Source organism: Buteo buteo, chromosome 5 (assembly GCF_964188355.1).
Source record: "Buteo buteo chromosome 5, bButBut1.hap1.1, whole genome shotgun sequence".
Lineage (NCBI taxonomy): Eukaryota > Metazoa > Chordata > Aves > Accipitriformes > Accipitridae > Buteo > Buteo buteo.
In genome coordinates, this window is record NC_134175.1 from 8219805 (window position 1) to 8236023 (window position 16219).

Consider the following 16219-nt stretch of genomic DNA (forward strand, 5'->3'; position numbering starts at 1 on the left):
AAAACGCAGCTCCACATCCCCGTTCAAGGGTATTTCCCCCATGCCACCTTTTCAGGCCCTAAACCCCCCCCAAAATACACTATACAACAACAAAAAAAAGACAAGGTAAAGCGGTGCAAGGACCCCACACGTGCATTTATTTAAATGCGATATCCTCGCTACAAAATGTACCAGTCTTACCTATTCCATCGGTGTTTGGGGCTGTGTTTTTCTTGCTGGGAAGTTTTCTGCCTCTGTCGGGGTGTTCCGTACCTGCCGGCACACCCCGGCTGCAGCCGCCCAGCCCTGCTGGAAAACACCCCTTGCAAACAAACTAAATAGCTGCCAGGTTTATTCCAGCTCAAAACCAGCCAAACAAGCCTGGCCAAAAAAAAAAAAAATAATAAATATATATCTATCTATCTATCCCAGTGCCCTTCGGATGACTCACAGGCAGCCGAAAAAAACCCCACCTTTTCCTTTGGGTAATGGCCTTGCTGCCCTGCCAGGTATTGCTGCCCATGGAGGTGCTGAGCCCTGCCAAGAAAACCACTCTGCAAGAGGGAAAAGGACCCAAGCATCATGGTGGAGAGGACTTTTTCCCCGTTGTCCCAATATTTGGAAGGGGAAGACCCTCCACAGCCCATTTGGGGGGGGGGGGGTGTGCTGGGTAGCAGCAAAAGCATCTCAGCGACAGTCGGGGAAATTAAAGTTATTTTTCTGGTTTTTCAGATTGCATTTCAGTTGTGGCTCAACCCTCCATTCCCCACCCCGCAAACTTCGCAGCAAGAACTCAAAGCCTTCCCAAAGGAGGGGCTCTTGCACCCCAAAACCAGCTCTGCAAAGGCCCCAGCAAAGAGAGAAGGGAGCAAAGAGCACCCAAAGCACCCAGCCCTTTGCAAGCCTCTTGCGTTCGCCTTTGCTCCAGCCAAGCAGAAACGCACCCGTGGGGTACACATGGCACCCAGAAGAAATATTCCGGTGCACCCACGGCGGGGGACTTTGGACCCGTAACCGGCTCTATATAGAACCGCCATACATCCGCGTGGATGTATTGGGACTAACCCTCCCGGTGAGTCAGCGCCGGCCGGCGATGACACCGTGTGCCGGCACGGTTGGGTTGGCAAAGGGGGTGAGCTCGCGCGCACCCCGAATTATACGCACGCAACCCCTCCACGGGCACCCAATGCACCCAGCAGCTATTTGCAAACCCCCTTGCAAGGGTGCACCAATGCACCCCGGTGTATAACCTCCCTGGCACCCGTAGGGTGCCCCCAGCTCCAAAAAACTCACCCTGAGCTCAGCAAAACCAGGAGCAATGAGGGATTTGCTTGCTCGCGGCCGGCGTGTTGGCACCGGTGCGGTGCCCAGCGTGCCGGCAGCACTGACTCAGCCGGGGTTAGGTGCAGGCGTCAACAGGGCTGGGCCACCCTAGGGTGCTGGGAGCTGAAACAACCCCCCCCCCCAATAAATAAATTAAAAATAAAAATAAATTAAAAATAAATTTAAAGCAAAAATAAATTTAAAGCAAAAAATAAATTTAAAGCAAAAATAAATTTAAAGCAAAAATAAATTTAAAGCAAAAATATATCACCCTGCAGATCACCCCCTCTGCAAGCCAAGGGGCGTCCTGGCTGCAGCAACCAGCCAAGAGCTCCCCCCCAAATCCCCCCCCTGCAAGGTGCAGGGCTGCATTTTTGCAGCAGGACTGCAAACACCTGTAAGGGTTAAGGTTCTTCTCCAGCTCTTTGCTCGGAAGCAATTTCATGCACCTCCTGCTTGCATGCAGGGCAACCTCCAAAAAAAGTCCATCAACCCCAGCAACGTGGTTTTATTCACCCACAAAAGATCGAGGACGCTCAGTGCAGGATCACAACAATTTAATCCTGTCTGCCAGAGGGATTTTTTTTTTTTTTTTTTTTTATCAAGGATCCAGACCTTCACCCCTCCAGGAAAGGACCCACAGGATATTTGAGCAAGCAAACAGCTTGCACCTACGCTCAGCCCTTAAATAAGCAGCTGCCTCCTTCTCTTGCAGCTTTGCTGATGGAGCCCAGCTGGCCTCATCCTGCACCACCCCTTGCAAGAGCCACCGACACCTAATTTCAAATGCAAATGCCAAGCAAAACCCTGCCCCAGCAAAAAAAAAAAAAAATAATATTTAAAACCCCTCCCTGTGCCCATTTACACCCTCCCCATAAAGCTTGACAATACATAATGGAACAGGAACTCAATAAACCTGTTTTCATGGGCATGAATGGAGACTTTTTCAAAGAACTTTAAATATTTGGGGTTTAAATGTCTGTGTAGGTGCACCGCGTGCTTGTATATGATACGGGGTAGAGTGATGTGCGGAGGGAGGGGTTTTATTTAAATATAACCATGCCACGTGAAAATATATATATATATGTATTTAGAGAGATGAATGCAATTGGGGTGATGGAGCCAGTCCGGGGATGCCCTCTGCTGGCATCCTCCCCAGGAAGGCTTTGGGACACCTTCTCCAAGAGGTGTCCCAACTTCTTCCAAGGTTTTTTTTTTTGGTTTTTTTTGGAAAGACCTTGCAGGGAGGCACCAAAACCTGCTGTCCGTGGCACCACAAAGATGCCGGACCTCTTGGTGCACGGTGCGAGGATGCAAGACAGCAGCTGGGCTGGTTTTGCTCACTGGTCTCCCAATGGCAAACCCCTCAGAGGTGCCCAAAGCCGCACACAGAAAGCGTGCAAGGTGGCAAGGCAAATGCATTCGGGTTTTTTTAGCTCATCCTTTGCTTCCTCCGCGTCTCCCAACCATGTAGTTCCCAGCAAAACAGGGTTCTTGGCAGCAAATCCCTCCCGAGACTCCACCTGCCTGCAACGTCCCGCCGGTCGGAGGCAAGCCAGACCTTAAATTCCCTTCTCTCTTGCACTAAATGCTTGGGAAAATTCAATGTACACTTCACCCGGAGGATAAATGATCTCCCAGAGCATCAGCAACTTGCTTAAAAACTCCAGCGGTACAACCGGGCTGCAAAAGGAGCATGAGAAGGGACTTGCATTTATTGCAGCAAATCTCCTGCCAGATGCACCAGCCGGTTTTTTGCTCCCTCGCTGCAGGCAGGGCATGCAAATACTCCCGGCACCCGTTCCCACGCTGCACCCAAAACCACCCTCTCCCCAGGACGGGGTGATTTTTGCGGAGGGTCTTGCTGCAAACCCCCTTTTCCGATTGCTACGGGTGCATCCCGAATCTCACCATCCCCAGGGATACCCCAAATATCATTGGCCAGGGATGCAAACCCCGTGGCCGGATCCAGGATTGGGGAAGGCGAAGCAAGGCCAAGGTTATCCAAGGTGAGTCGCTCCCCATCCCAGACGCCCTTGGGAATTAACAGGTAAGACCAGTTTTTTCCCTATCCCAGGCAAAACCAGTTTAACCCACGGCCTGATGCAACCTGCCGAGATGGCCTCGAAATCTTCCCATCCGGCCTGTAGAACCCAACGGGCTTTTTGGGGGAAAAAAATACATTTTTAGGGACAACTGGCTGGGTTCCAGCGCTGGCAGCATTTTAATCACATTGCGTTGCTATCGGTACCGTGGAAAACCCTTAAATAAACCAAGTCCCACCCTGCACCTTGCTCCTGGAAGCGATACTTTAATTTTTCATTTTTACCAGAATTAGGGCAAAAAAAGCTGCAGAACAGTCCTCAAAATACCCCAAATTTTAAGGGAAAAATCTGCCGTTGATAGGGGCAAGCAGGTAAATGGGAGGGGAATTTGGCCCGGGCACTCGGGCTGCACGCCGAAACCCATCCCGGCAGCGAGGGGAATCATCACCGCCAAATTATTCCTCCTCAACAAAAGCCCTTTTAAAACCCCAGCGTTGCACCGGATTTTTTTTTTTTTTTGGGGGGGGGGTGCTGCTGGTTTGAGACGACGGTGCCGCTTTGCCTCTTTCCCGGGGGAGCGCATCGCGCCGTATTTTTCTCCATCCAACCTTTGATCTCCCAAATCCAGCTGGAGCAGCGGCGGGACGGGCCGTCCCAGCGCTGAGATGCTTCGTGGATGATTCAGTGAGTAATATACTAATTTTTTATCCTGTTTAAACCACCGAGGAGGTTCTTTGTCTTAAATAACACCGGGGTTTTGCCAGCGGTTCGGCGTTTTGTGGTGGTTTTTGCAAATGGTGCCCACCGAGCATCCCGTGAGCCCAGGTCCCCAAATCGCAAATGCATCACGTATTGCAAATGCATCGCAAATTGCAAATACGTCGCATGTTGTAATTGCATCGCAAATTGCAAATGCATCCTGTCCCGGTGCGCCTGGACGGGACGGCGCAGGGACAGCAAAAATGAAGCTCCTAAGGAGGGTCAAGGCAAACGCGCACATCTTCCCCTCCTGCAAAATTTCTCTTTGCAATAAAGGGAATCTTCCCCTGGTAAAAAACCTCTGCAATAAGGAGAGTAAGCGTGCCTTCCCTCCTGCAAAAAGAAATCTTTTTTTTTGGGACAGAGCGTGTCTTCCCTCTGCGATAAAACTTGCTTTGCAAGAAGGGGAGCAGAACTTTGCTCCTGCAAAAATCTTGCTTTGCAGCAAGGGGAAGGAGAGCACCTTTCCAGTGCAAAAACTCTACGCGATGAAGGCAACGCGTGCACTTATTTCTTTTGAAAACCCACTTTGCAATAAAGGCGATATGTGCATTTATTTCTTGGGGGAAACCCACTTTGCAATAAAGGCAATACATGCCTTTATTTCTTGGGGGAAAACCCCCACCCCTTTGCAACAGGGGAGCGTGCGCATTTTGCTCTCGCAAAAAATAATTATCATTATTCTTTGCAAGAAGGTGGGCATTTTCCTTTGCAAAAACTTAAATCCCTGAGCAAGAAGGGGAGCGTGAGCATCACTGCTGCTGCACAAGGGGAATCCCTCTGCTCTAATTCTTCGCTCTCACCCACCCCGAGTCTTCCTGTCCTAAAGATGGAGCTGTGTGTGCCGAGCTGGACTTTTGCAGCCTCTTCCTCTGCAAAGCAAGCTGATTCTTTTTTTTTTTTTTTTTTTTTTCCCTTTCCCTTTCCTGCCCATACATGTGTTTCTGTTTTGTATTGTAGCATTTGTTCTGGCGGCTCATATTTACATTTTAAGTGCATCTGGTGGGTGGGCGCTAAGGGAGGAAAGGGAAAAAAAAAAAAAAAAAAAGAAAAAAAAAATTACCTCCTTTTTTCTGCAACAGGAAACACCACCAAAAATATTGCAAAGGCCCCGAGTTGTTGCTTTCTTTATGCTGCACCCTTCGCCCTAAAATCAGGTTTGCAATTCGGGGAGGGGTGAGGGGGGGGGAGGCAGGGAATAGGGGGGGGGGAGGAGGAGGAGGGGAAAGGGGATGGGGGGGGCTTAAAAAGCCTTTAAAAAAAAAAAAAAAAAAAAAAAAAAAAAGGAGAAGGCAGGCGGATCCACGTGGTTTAATGGGGCCAGACAGAGATCCATTGTTCACCAGCAATAATAAAAGGGAAAATTAAAAAAAAAAAAAAAAAAGGGGGGGGGGCAGACGGAGGGAGAGGGATGGAGCCGGGGGGGGGGGGGGTTGCAAAAAAACCCAGCCCCCTGGGCGGCTGGGGCTGCCCCCCCCCCAAATATCATCCCCCCCCAGCAAAAAAAAGCCCCCTCTCCAAAAAAAAACCCAAAAAAAGCCAATAAAAAAGGCCAGAGGCAGGAGGAGCACAAGCGGCCCCCCCCGAGAGCAGGTGTGGGGGGGTGTGGGGGGGGAATTTGGGGGGGAGAAGGGAGGGGGGATCCTCTACCCCCCCCGGTGCACAGCTCCCCTCCACTGCCCTTGCGGGAGGAGGGGGGGGGGGCTTTTTGTCTCCGGGCTGTTTTCTTGGCCTTGCAACCCCCCCGGTTGTGAATTCCCCTTTGCAACCCCCCCTTGAAACCCCCCTTTTACACCCCCCCCCCCGTTTGCAACCCCCCCCCACAACCCCCCCCTTTGCAAATCGCCCCTTTCCAACCCCCCTTTTCGCAATCCCCCCCTTTTCGCAACACCCCCCCCTTTGCAACCCCACTTTTGGAACCCCCCCCCCCCGCACATCCGTCCCTTTGCACCCCCCCCTTTGCAAATCGTCCCTTCGTAACCCCTTTGCAACCCCTTCTTCGCACCCCCCCTTTGCAAGCTGTCCTTTTGCCCCCCTTTGCATCCCATCCTTTTGCACCCCCCTTTTAAACCGTCCCTTTGCACCCCCCCTTTGCAACCGTCCCTTTGCAGCCCCCTTTTTGCAAATCCTCCCTTTGCACCCCCCGTTTTTGCACCCCTGCTTTTGCCCCCCCTTTGCAAATCTCCTTTGCACCCCCCCATTTTGCCCCCCTAATTCCCCCCCATTTTGCCCCCCGGCTTCCCCCCCCATTTTGCCCCCCTGCTTTTACCCCCATTTTGCACCCCTGCTTTTGCCCCCCTTTGCAATCCTCCTTTGCACCCCCCATTTTGCCCCCCTGCTTTTAACCCCCCATTTTGCACCCCTGCTTTTACCCCCCTTTTGCACCCCTGCTTTTGCCCCCCCTTTGCACCCCCCATTTTGCACCCCTGCTTTTACCCCCCATTTTGCACCCTGCTTTGCCCCCCTTTGCAAATCCTCCTTTGCACCCCCCCAATTTGCCCCCCTGCTTTTACTCCCTCATTTTGCCCCACCGCTTTTACCCCCCCCCTTTTTTGGACACCTGCTTTTACCCCCCCCATTTTGCCCCCCTGCTTTTACCCCCCCATTTGCACCCCTGCTTTTGCCCCCCCCTTTGCAAATCCTCCTTTGCACCCCCATTTTGCACCCCTGCTTTTGCCCCTCCTTTGCAAATCCTCCTTTGCACCCCCCATTTGCCCCTGCTTTTACCCCCCCCATTTTGCCCCTGCTTCCCCCCCCCACTTGCCCCCCTACTTTTACCCCCCCTTTCCAAACCATCCCTTTACCCCCCCTCCCCAAACTTCCCCAAGTCCACTCGGGCCCCGCGTGTGCGCGCGTGTGATGACCCCCCCCCCCAGCCTTTTTTTGTGTGTGGTGTGTGTGCCCCCCCCCCCCCACCCCCCGCCGCCATCGTGGAGGGGGGGGGGGGGGGGGCGGCCTCCCGTGGGGCCGGGCGGGTGACGCCGGGGCCCGTCCCCGTCCCCGGTCGCCGCCCCAGCCGCCATGCTCCCGGAGGAAAGCGGCGGGACCGCCCTGGGAAACGGGCCCGGGCAACGGGGCGACGGCGGCGGTGACGAAGAGGAGGAGGAGGAGGAAGAAGCAACCCCGGCCCGGCGGCAACGGCGGCGGCGGCGGAGGGAAGCGACGACCGCGGCCGGAGCTCGGCGGGGGAGCAGCGGAGGAAGCAGCGAGGAAGAAACTCCCCCGGCCCGGCGGGGCGAGGGACGGCAGCCCCGGGGGGAGGAGGCCCGGCAGGCCCGGGGGGGCCGCTGCTGCCGGCGGAGGGAGGAGGAGGAGGAGGAGGAGGAGGAGCGGCGAGGGGCCAGAGCGTCGTGATCTGCGAGCCCGAGCACAGCAAGGAGCGCATCGTGAGCGGGGGGGGGGGGGGGGCAGAACCCCCTTTTTGCACACACAGCCCCTAATGCAACACCCCCCCTTGGCACCCCTCCTTTGCACCCCCTCATGCAACCCCCCCTTGGCACCCCTCCTTTAATGCACCCCCCCAATGCACCCCCCCTTTGCACCCCCTAATGCACCCCCCCTTTGCACCCCCTCATGCAACCCCCCCTTGGCACCCCTCCTTTAATGTACCCCCTAATGCACCCCCCCTTTGCACCCCCTCATGCAACCCCCCCTTGGCACCCCTCCTTTAATGCACCCCCTAATGCACCCCCCCTTTGCACCCCCTCATGCAACCCCCCCTTGGCACCCCTCCTTTAATGCACCCCCCCTTTGCACCCCTCCTTTGCACCCCCTAATGCACCCCCCATTGGCACCCCTCCTTTAATGCACCCCCTAATGCACCCCCCTTGGCACCCCCTCATGCAAACCCCCCCCTTGGCACCCCTCCTTTAATGCACCCCCTAATGCACCCCCCCTTTGCACCCTCTAATGCAACCCCCCTTGCCACCCCCTAATGCAACCCCCCCCTTGGCACCCCTCCATTAATGCACCCCCTAATGCACCCCCCCTTTGCACCCTGTAATGCACCCCCCCCGGCACCCCCTAACGCGACCCCCCCCTTGGCACCCCTCCTTTAATGCACCCCCTCTTTGCACCCCTCCCTTGCACCCCCTCATGACCCCCCCTTGGCACCCCTCCTTTAATGCAACACCCCTTTGCACCCCTCCTTTGCACCCCCTCATGCACCCCCCTTGGCACCCCCTAATGCAACCCCTGCCTTGGCACCCCTCCTTTAATGCACCCCCTCTTTGCACCCCTCCCTTGCACCCCCTCATGACCCCCCCTTGGCACCCCCTAATGCGACCCCCCCCTTGGCACCCCTCATTTAATGCACCCCCCCTTTGCACCCCCTAATGCACCCCCCCTTGGCACCCCCTAACGCGACCCCCCCCTTGGCACCCCTCATTTAACGCACCCCCCTTTGCACCCCCCTGTTGCATCGCCACGCTGCACCCCCCATTCTACCCCCCCATTCTACCCCCTTATTGCCCTTCCCTAATGCACCCCCCCATCGCACCCCCCCGCTGCTCCTCTTCGTTGCACCCCTGTGTTACCCCCCAATGCACCCCAATAACGCAGCGCTTCATCGCACACCCCCCCCAATGCACCCCTCTTAGCGCACCCCTTCATTGCACGCCTCCGGGTACCCCCAAATTGACCCCCCCCCAAATCGCACCCCCTTTATTGCACCCCATAACCGTGCTCCCGCACTGCCCCCCCTTATTAAGCCACTTCATTGCGCAAGTGGGGAGCCCCCCCTTTGCATCGCTCCCCTTTTTTGGGGGGCAAAAAGAATCCGGCAGCACCCCTCATCCCTCCTGCCCCCCCTTATCGGACCCCCCCGACTTCTTACAAGCTCCGACACATTTTGGGGGGGCCAAAAGCAACCTCCCCCCCCCCCCCCCCAAGTTTCCAACCCTTTTTTGATTTGCGAGGGGATGCTGAAAACGAGGGGAGCGCTTGGCTTTGGGTCCCGGGGGGGGGACACGGGGCAGCAGGTGCTTTAATGGGGTCATATCGCAAAATGTCCCCCCCCGTGGCCCCGATGTCCCCCCCATCCCCCGTGTCCTCAATGTCTACCGTGTCCCAGATGTCCCCAATGTCCCCCACATCCCCCATCTCCCCCACATCCTTCATGTCCCCTGTGTCCCCCATGTCCCCCTGCTTCCCCAATGTCCTCCATGTCCCCGATGTCCCCCACATCTCCAATGTCCCCTGTGTCCCCCATATCCCCTCAACCCCTGTCCCCCATATCCCTGATGTCCCCCACATCCCTGAAGTCCCCAATGTCCCCCCGCATCCCCAATGTCCCCCCACGTCCCCAATGTCCCCTGTGTCCCCCACATCCCCAACGTCCTCCCTGTCCCCCCACATCCCCAATGTCCCCTGTGTCCCCCATATCCCCCCAACCCATCACCCACGTCCCCGATGTCCCCCACATCCCTGAAGTCCCCATGTGCCCCTGCGTCCCCGATGTCCCCCCACGTCCCCAATGTCCCCTGTGTCCCCCACATCCCCAATGTCCTCCCTGTCCTCCCACATCCCCAGTGTCCCCATGTCCCCCCACATCCCCGATGTCCCCCATGTCCCCAACGTCCCGTGTCCCCCATATCCCACCAACCCCTTTCCCCCACGTCCCTGATGTCCCCCACATCCCTGAAGTCCCCACATCCCCAATGTCCCCTGTGTCCCCCACATCCCCAACATCCTCCCTGTCCCTCCACGTCCCCAGTGTCCATCCATGTCCCCAATGTCCCCTGTGTCCCCCACATCCCCAACGTCCTCCTTGTCCCCCCGCATCCCCAGTGTCCCCATGTCCCCCCACGTCCCCGATGTCCCCTGTGTCCCCCACATCCCCAATGTCCTCCCTGTCCCCCCACGTCCCCAATGTCCCCCACATCCCCAACGTCCTCCCCGTCCCCCCACATCCCCAGTGTCCCCGTGTCCCCCCACGTCCCCAGTATCCCCTGTGTCCCCCACATCCCCAATGTCCTCCCTGTCCCCCCACGTCCCCAGTGTCCCCATGTCCCCCCACGTCCCCAATGTCCCCTGTGTCCCCCACATCCCCAACATCCTCCCTGTCCCCCCACATCCCCAGCGTCCCCAATGTCCCCCCACGTCCCTGAAGTCCCCATGTCCCCCACGTCCCCGATGTCCCCTGTGTCCCCCACATCCCCAATGTCCTCCCTGTCCCCCCACATCCCCAATGTCCCCCACATCCCCAACGTCCTCCCCGTCCCCCCACGTCCCCAGTGTCCCCATGTCCCCCCACGTCCCCAATGTCCCCTGTGTCCCCCACATCCCCAACGTCCTCCCTGTCCCCCCACATCCCCAGCGTCCCCAATGTCCCCCCACGTCCCTGAAGTCCCCATGTCCCCCCACGTCCCCAATGTCCCCTGTGTCCCCCACATCCCCAACGTCCTCCCTGTCCCCCCACGTCCCCAGTGTCCCCGATGTCCCCCCACGTCCCCAGGTCACTGATGGTTTCCCGGTTCCTTGCAGAAACTGGAGGGCTCCAAGTGCCGGGGGCAGCTCCTCATCTTCGGAGCCACCAACTGGGACTTGATCGGCCGCAAAGAAGTGCCTAAGCAGCAAGGTGAGGGGGGCTGGGGCTCCTGCAAAGCAAAATATGCTGCTTTTTTATGCATTTATACGTTAATTAATTTATTTCGGCTTATTTTTATGCATTTATATATTTTTTTTAATTAATATTTTGGTGGTTTTTTTTTTAAACCAGTTGCATGTTGTAATCTGGGATGCGGGGTGCGCTGGGTATCCTGCAAAGCAAACTAAACGCATTGCTTATTTTTTATGCCTTTATATTTAATTCATTTTTTCTGCTTATTTTTATGCATAAATATTTAACTAATTTTTAATTAATTAATATTTTTGGAGGGGATCTTTTTTACAGTTGCGTAGCATAATCTGGGTCAGACCTTGGAGCGCGCTGGATCTCCTGCAAAGCAAAATAAACGCGCTGCTTACTTTTTATGCATTTATATTTAATTTTTTTTCTGCTTATTTTCTGCGCCTTTATATTTAATTAAATTTTTCTATTAATTAATTTTTTTATTTTTATTTTTTTTTTTAAATACAGTTGCATATCGTAATCTGGGCCAGAACTTGTGGGGGCCGCACAGGTACGGATGTCTCTCAGGTATTCAGGTGCGGAGCGTGGTTTCGGGACCCTGCGCTGCTCACAGCCTGCTCATCACCGCCGAGGGCAAGCTCTGGAGCTGGGGTGAGCGGTTTGGGGGGGAGGTACCCCCCTCAAAAAAAAAAAATAAAAATCATGCCGCCATGCCAGGAGGTTTTGTCCTCCTGTTTTGCTGCGAAAAATCACAATTTTTGGCTAGGTCGCAATGAAAAAGGGCAATTGGGCCACGGGGACACGAAGCGGGTGGAAGCCCCGAAGCTCATCGAGGTGCTGGGGGGCGAAGCCATCGTGCTGGCAGCCTGCGGCCGTAACCACACTCTGGCGCTTACAGGTATTGAGGGAGGGGAAAAAAAGCTCAAAATGGGCTGAAATCGGCCCGTTTTGCCCCAAAAACGCCTTTTCTTTTTTTTTATTTTGATGTTGCAGAAAGCGGCTCGGTGTTCGCCTTCGGGGAGAATAAAATGGGGCAGCTGGGGCTGGGGAACCAGACGGACGCCGTGCCCAGCCCTACGCAGGTATCGCCATTCCCCTCCTGGGGTTTGGGTGCAAAACTGGCAGATTTGGGGGTTTTTTTCTCATTGAAAAAAATTCCTAGGAGAGCTCAAACCCCTTTAGAATGCAAGGACATCCCTCTTGGGGAGGGATTCATTTCTGGCTGTGGTGGGAAAATAAATGGCAAGGGTTTAAAATAAAATGCAAGAATTTAAGATAAATGCAAGAAGTTAAAATAAATGCAAGAATTTAAAATGAACGGCAAGAATGTCAAATAAAACCCCGGATTTGGGGATTTCCCCTGGGAAATTCAGCTTCTTGCTTTTTTTCTCGAGTTTTTGGTGGGGGCTTTTTTTTTTTTTACCCCTTTCTCTGCTTCTCCCGCAGATCATGTACAACGGGCAGCCCATCACCAAACTGGCTTGCGGGGCCGAATTCAGCATGATCATGGATTGCAAAGGAAACCTCTACTCCTTCGGGTGCCCCGAGTACGGGCAGCTGGGTACGGTGCTGGTTTGCTAAAATTTTGCGCTATCGTGGGGTTGGGGGAAAAAACCCGCCCTGCCTCAGTTTCCCCATCTGGGCAACTGAAGCATCGCTTGACCTCCAGCAAAAAGAGGGGGGTGGGAGCTGCAAATAACAAGGGGGTTGCAAGAGGAGAGGGGGTTTCTGCAGCTGGCTTGGAAATAATGGGGCGCAGGGAGGGGGGACACCCCGTTTTCATCCCCGGCGCTCGTCGGCAGGGCATAATTCGGATGGGAAATTCATCGCCCGGGCGCAGCGGATAGAGTACGACTGCGAGCTGGTGCCGCGCCGCGTGGCCATCTTCATCGAGAAGACCAAAGATGGGCAGATCCTGCCCGTCCCCAACGTGGTGGTGCGGGACGTGGCGTGCGGGGCCAACCACACGGTACGCGTGAATGTTTGCGGCACGCGTTAATTGGCGAAAGATTTGCGGCATGCGTTTGAGGGGAAGCCGTCGCAGGAGCGTTTAAGGCTAAACGTTTGCAGGGTGTACGTAAGGATAAGTGTTTGCAGGGTGCACGTAAGGATAAACGTTTGCAGGGCACATTTAAGGCTGGAGAGTTATAGCATGCGTTTTAGGATAAATACAGCATGCATGTAAGGATAAAGTTTTGCAGCATGCACATAAGGAGAAATACTTGCAGTGTGCATTTAAGGATAGAGGTTTGCAGCGTGCGTGTAAGGATAAAGATCTGCAGCGTGCGTTTGAGGATCATGATTTGCAGTGTGCGTATAAGGATAAGTATTTGTAGTATACATTTAAGGGTGAAGTTTTGCAGTATGCACGTTAAGGATGAAGATTTGCAGCATGCCTTTAAGGATTGAAATTTGCAGCCTGTGTATAAAGGTAAAGATTTGCAGCATGCATTTAAGGGTCGAGATTTGCAGCATGCATTTAAGGATAAAGTTTTGCAGCATGCTTATAAGCAGAGAGGTTTGCAGTGTGCATTTATGGGTAGAGATTTGCGTTGTGCATATAAGGTTAAATACCTGCAGCGCGCGCTTTAGGATAGAGATTTGCAGCGTGCATATCAGGATAAATATTTGCAGTGTGCGTTTAAGGATGAATGCGTGCAGCGTGCATTTAAGGCTAAAGATTGGCGGAGTGCATTTAAGGACAGAGGTTTGCGGAGTGCGTTTAAGGATAAATATTTGCAGGGTGCATTTAAGGATAAATAATTGCAGCGCGCATTTAGCATTTGCGATACTCGCTGCAATCGATGCCGTTTATTGTGGCTGCGGCGGTTTTCCCTGCGCTGAGCTGGTCAGGTCTCAGCTGCTCATGGCGTCGGGGGATATTTCTCCATTCCCAGCTCGTCCTGGACTCGCAGAAGCGCGTTTTCTCCTGGGGATTTGGGGGCTACGGGCGGCTGGGCCACGCCGAGCAGAAGGACGAGATGGTGCCGCGGCTGGTCAAGCTCTTCGACTTCCCAGGGCGCGGGGCGGCGCAGATCTACGCCGGCTACACGTGCTCCTTCGCCGTCAGCGAGACAGGTCGGGATTTGGGCATTTTAAAGCAAAATCCGTCGTTATTTGGAGCGGTTTGGGGGACGCTCAGGGGATGCCGTAGTTTGACGGGCAATGTCGGGGCTTTGCAGGCGGCTTGTTTTTTTGGGGTGCCACCAACACCTCCCGGGAGTCCACCATGTACCCCAAAGCCGTGCAGGACCTCTGCGGCTGGAAAATCCGCAGCCTAGCCTGTGGGTAAGTCCAAGGCCCTCCCCTCCCCCCCCCAAAACCCCACCCTAATTTCTTGGGGTTTTGGGGTGCAGCCGCCTGCGGGGCAGCTCGGTGGGGGGGGGCGCAGGGTCACGCTGCCTTGCACCCCGCTGCAGGAAGAGCAGCATCATCGTGGCGGCAGATGAGAGCACCATCAGCTGGGGTCCCTCGCCCACCTTCGGGGAACTGGTAAGAAGGATTTACTGGGGACCCCAAACTCCTTGACACCCCAAAACCTTCCCCCCAGCCGCTAGCGGGAGGGACCGGCTGCTTCCCACTCCCTCCACTGATTTTCCCCCCTCTCCACGGGATGCACTCGGCAGGGCTACGGGGACCACAAGCCCAAATCCTCGACGGCCGCCCAAGAGGTGAAGACCCTGGATGGGATCTACACCGAGCAGGTGAATGGGGGACCCTACCAGAGGATGCTGGAGGGAGGGCATGTGGACACACACCCCCCCCCCCGCCTTAAATAAATACAGCAGCTGAGGCTGTACACAACTCATCACACCCATGGGGTGCTGGAGGGAGGGCGCGTGGGGGCCCCCGCCTTAAATAAATGCGGAGGCTGAGGCTGTATACAACTCATCACACCCCATGGGATGCTCAAACACAGTCCCGGATAAAAGTAGGTGGGGGAAAAAGCATCAGGGAACAAGGCGTGTGGGTTCGTGCCTCAGTTTCCCCACTTTGCCTTCATCCAGGTGGCCATGGGCTACGCCCACTCGCTGGTGATCGCCCGCGACGAGACCGACACCGAAAAAGAGAAGCTCCGCAAGCTGCCCGAATACAACCCCCGCACCATCTGAGGGGCTCCCACCCAAACTGGGACCTGGGATCCCCCCCCCCAAAAACCCCGCTTTTCCAAGCCAGCCGCGGTTTTAACTACCTGTTCTCCCATTTCCAAAGCCTTGGGAGTTTTTATTCCCCCCCCACCCCGGCTTTTTGAGTTCCCGACCGTAGCAGGATCTTTTGGCACATCCAGGCTTATTGGGGGGGGGTGGTATTTTTTTTAATTATTTTAATTTTATTTGTATTTTTCTGCATCACTTTTTATTATTTCCCCTTTTCCCAGCCGCAAATAACCCCGGCCATGGGCTTGGGGTAAAATTGGGGACCTGAAGAGTAGCTGCAAAACACCTCTTTTTCCCCGATATTCCAATTTTTTGGCATTTTTCCCAAATACCCCCCACTTTGGGTGCTATAATTTTGGGGGGGTTCCCCCCTCCTCCAGCATCCCTTTTCCCGGAGGGATTCAGGATATGGATGTCATCCCACATTCCCCAAGGGCCAAACCTATCCCCAGCATCATTTTGGGGTTCCCCTCGCCGCTGTCGCAGCCCTCGCCCACCCCAGGGAGATCTCAGGTATGAAGAGGGGAGCCCTAAAGCATCGCATAAGCTTTTTCTTGGAATTCTTCTTAATTTGTTTTAATTATTATTAATTATTTCCACCTGGTATCAGCCCAAAGTCCCTCCTACAACGCTGTGCACTGTGCTGGAGAAACGAGGTGCCTTTTCGAGCAGAGCTCAGCTCTGCCTCCACGCAACCCAAGGGTGATTTTTTAATTTTTATTTTGGAATTTGGAGGGTTTATTTTGAATTATTTTTTATTCTTTTTTTTAAAGTCCTTTCCGCTCTCCCCAACGGGTCGCGCTGGGTGCTCGGGGGCGGCGTTCGCACCCGTTCGGGGAGTTTTGCAGTAAAAAAAGGGGGGGGGGGGGGGGAGTTCATTTGCTTTGGGGTTGGGGGTTATTTTGGGGGTTTTTGGGGGTGTGTTAGAGATAAAATATCCAGGACAGGGAGAGCAGCTGGGCGGAAAAGTCAAATATTCCGCTTTTTTAGCAATATTAGGTTTTTTGGGGTTGTGGCACAAGTGGGTGCCGCGGCCCCAGTTAAACAGGGGGTGGAGAAATCACCAAAACCCCACTTTTACCTGCCCCAAAAGCATCATTTTGGTTCATCCTGCCCACCAGCAAAATAATTTGTAGCCTGATTAAACTTCTCCCCCCTCGGCCGCCCTGTTCCGGCCATGGGCGAGCGAAGGAGGAGGCTCAAGGCAAAAAAGAATCCTGAACCACGAGGATCTCGGAACAACTCGTCCTTTAGCAGAGGGTCCTGGGTTAGTGCTGTAATTGTCTTCTTCATGTTTTTTTTTTTATATTTCTTGGAGTAAATGTTTAAATAAACGACGTCATTGTGTACACCCCTCGCTCCGCTCGCTTTATCCACCCCTATTT

The 16219-nt window shown here is 54.6% G+C and overlaps 1 protein-coding gene and 1 long non-coding RNA gene across 2 annotated transcripts; both read left to right on the forward strand.

Annotated features, from left to right (window-relative positions):
- The first annotated feature begins 3083 nt into the window (after nt 1-3083).
- On the forward strand, nt 3084-5219 carry LOC142030963 (uncharacterized). Its single transcript, XR_012650366.1, has 3 exons — nt 3084-3311; nt 3976-4031; nt 5189-5219. It is a non-coding gene; the product is annotated as an uncharacterized LOC142030963 (long non-coding RNA).
- Nucleotides 5220-6965: 1746 nt separating this feature from the next.
- Nucleotides 6966-16185, forward strand: RCC2 (regulator of chromosome condensation 2). Its single transcript, XM_075029180.1, is given in 16 exon segments — nt 6966-6993; nt 7043-7294; nt 7297-7340; nt 7342-7406; nt 7408-7492; nt 10590-10683; nt 11185-11328; nt 11444-11575; nt 11671-11759; nt 12124-12238; nt 12480-12646; nt 13575-13755; nt 13860-13965; nt 14097-14169; nt 14304-14381; nt 14685-16185. Coding segments are annotated over 16 exon segments (1758 nt in total). The 3' UTR covers nt 14790-16185.
- The last annotated feature ends 34 nt before the right edge of the window (nt 16186-16219 follow it).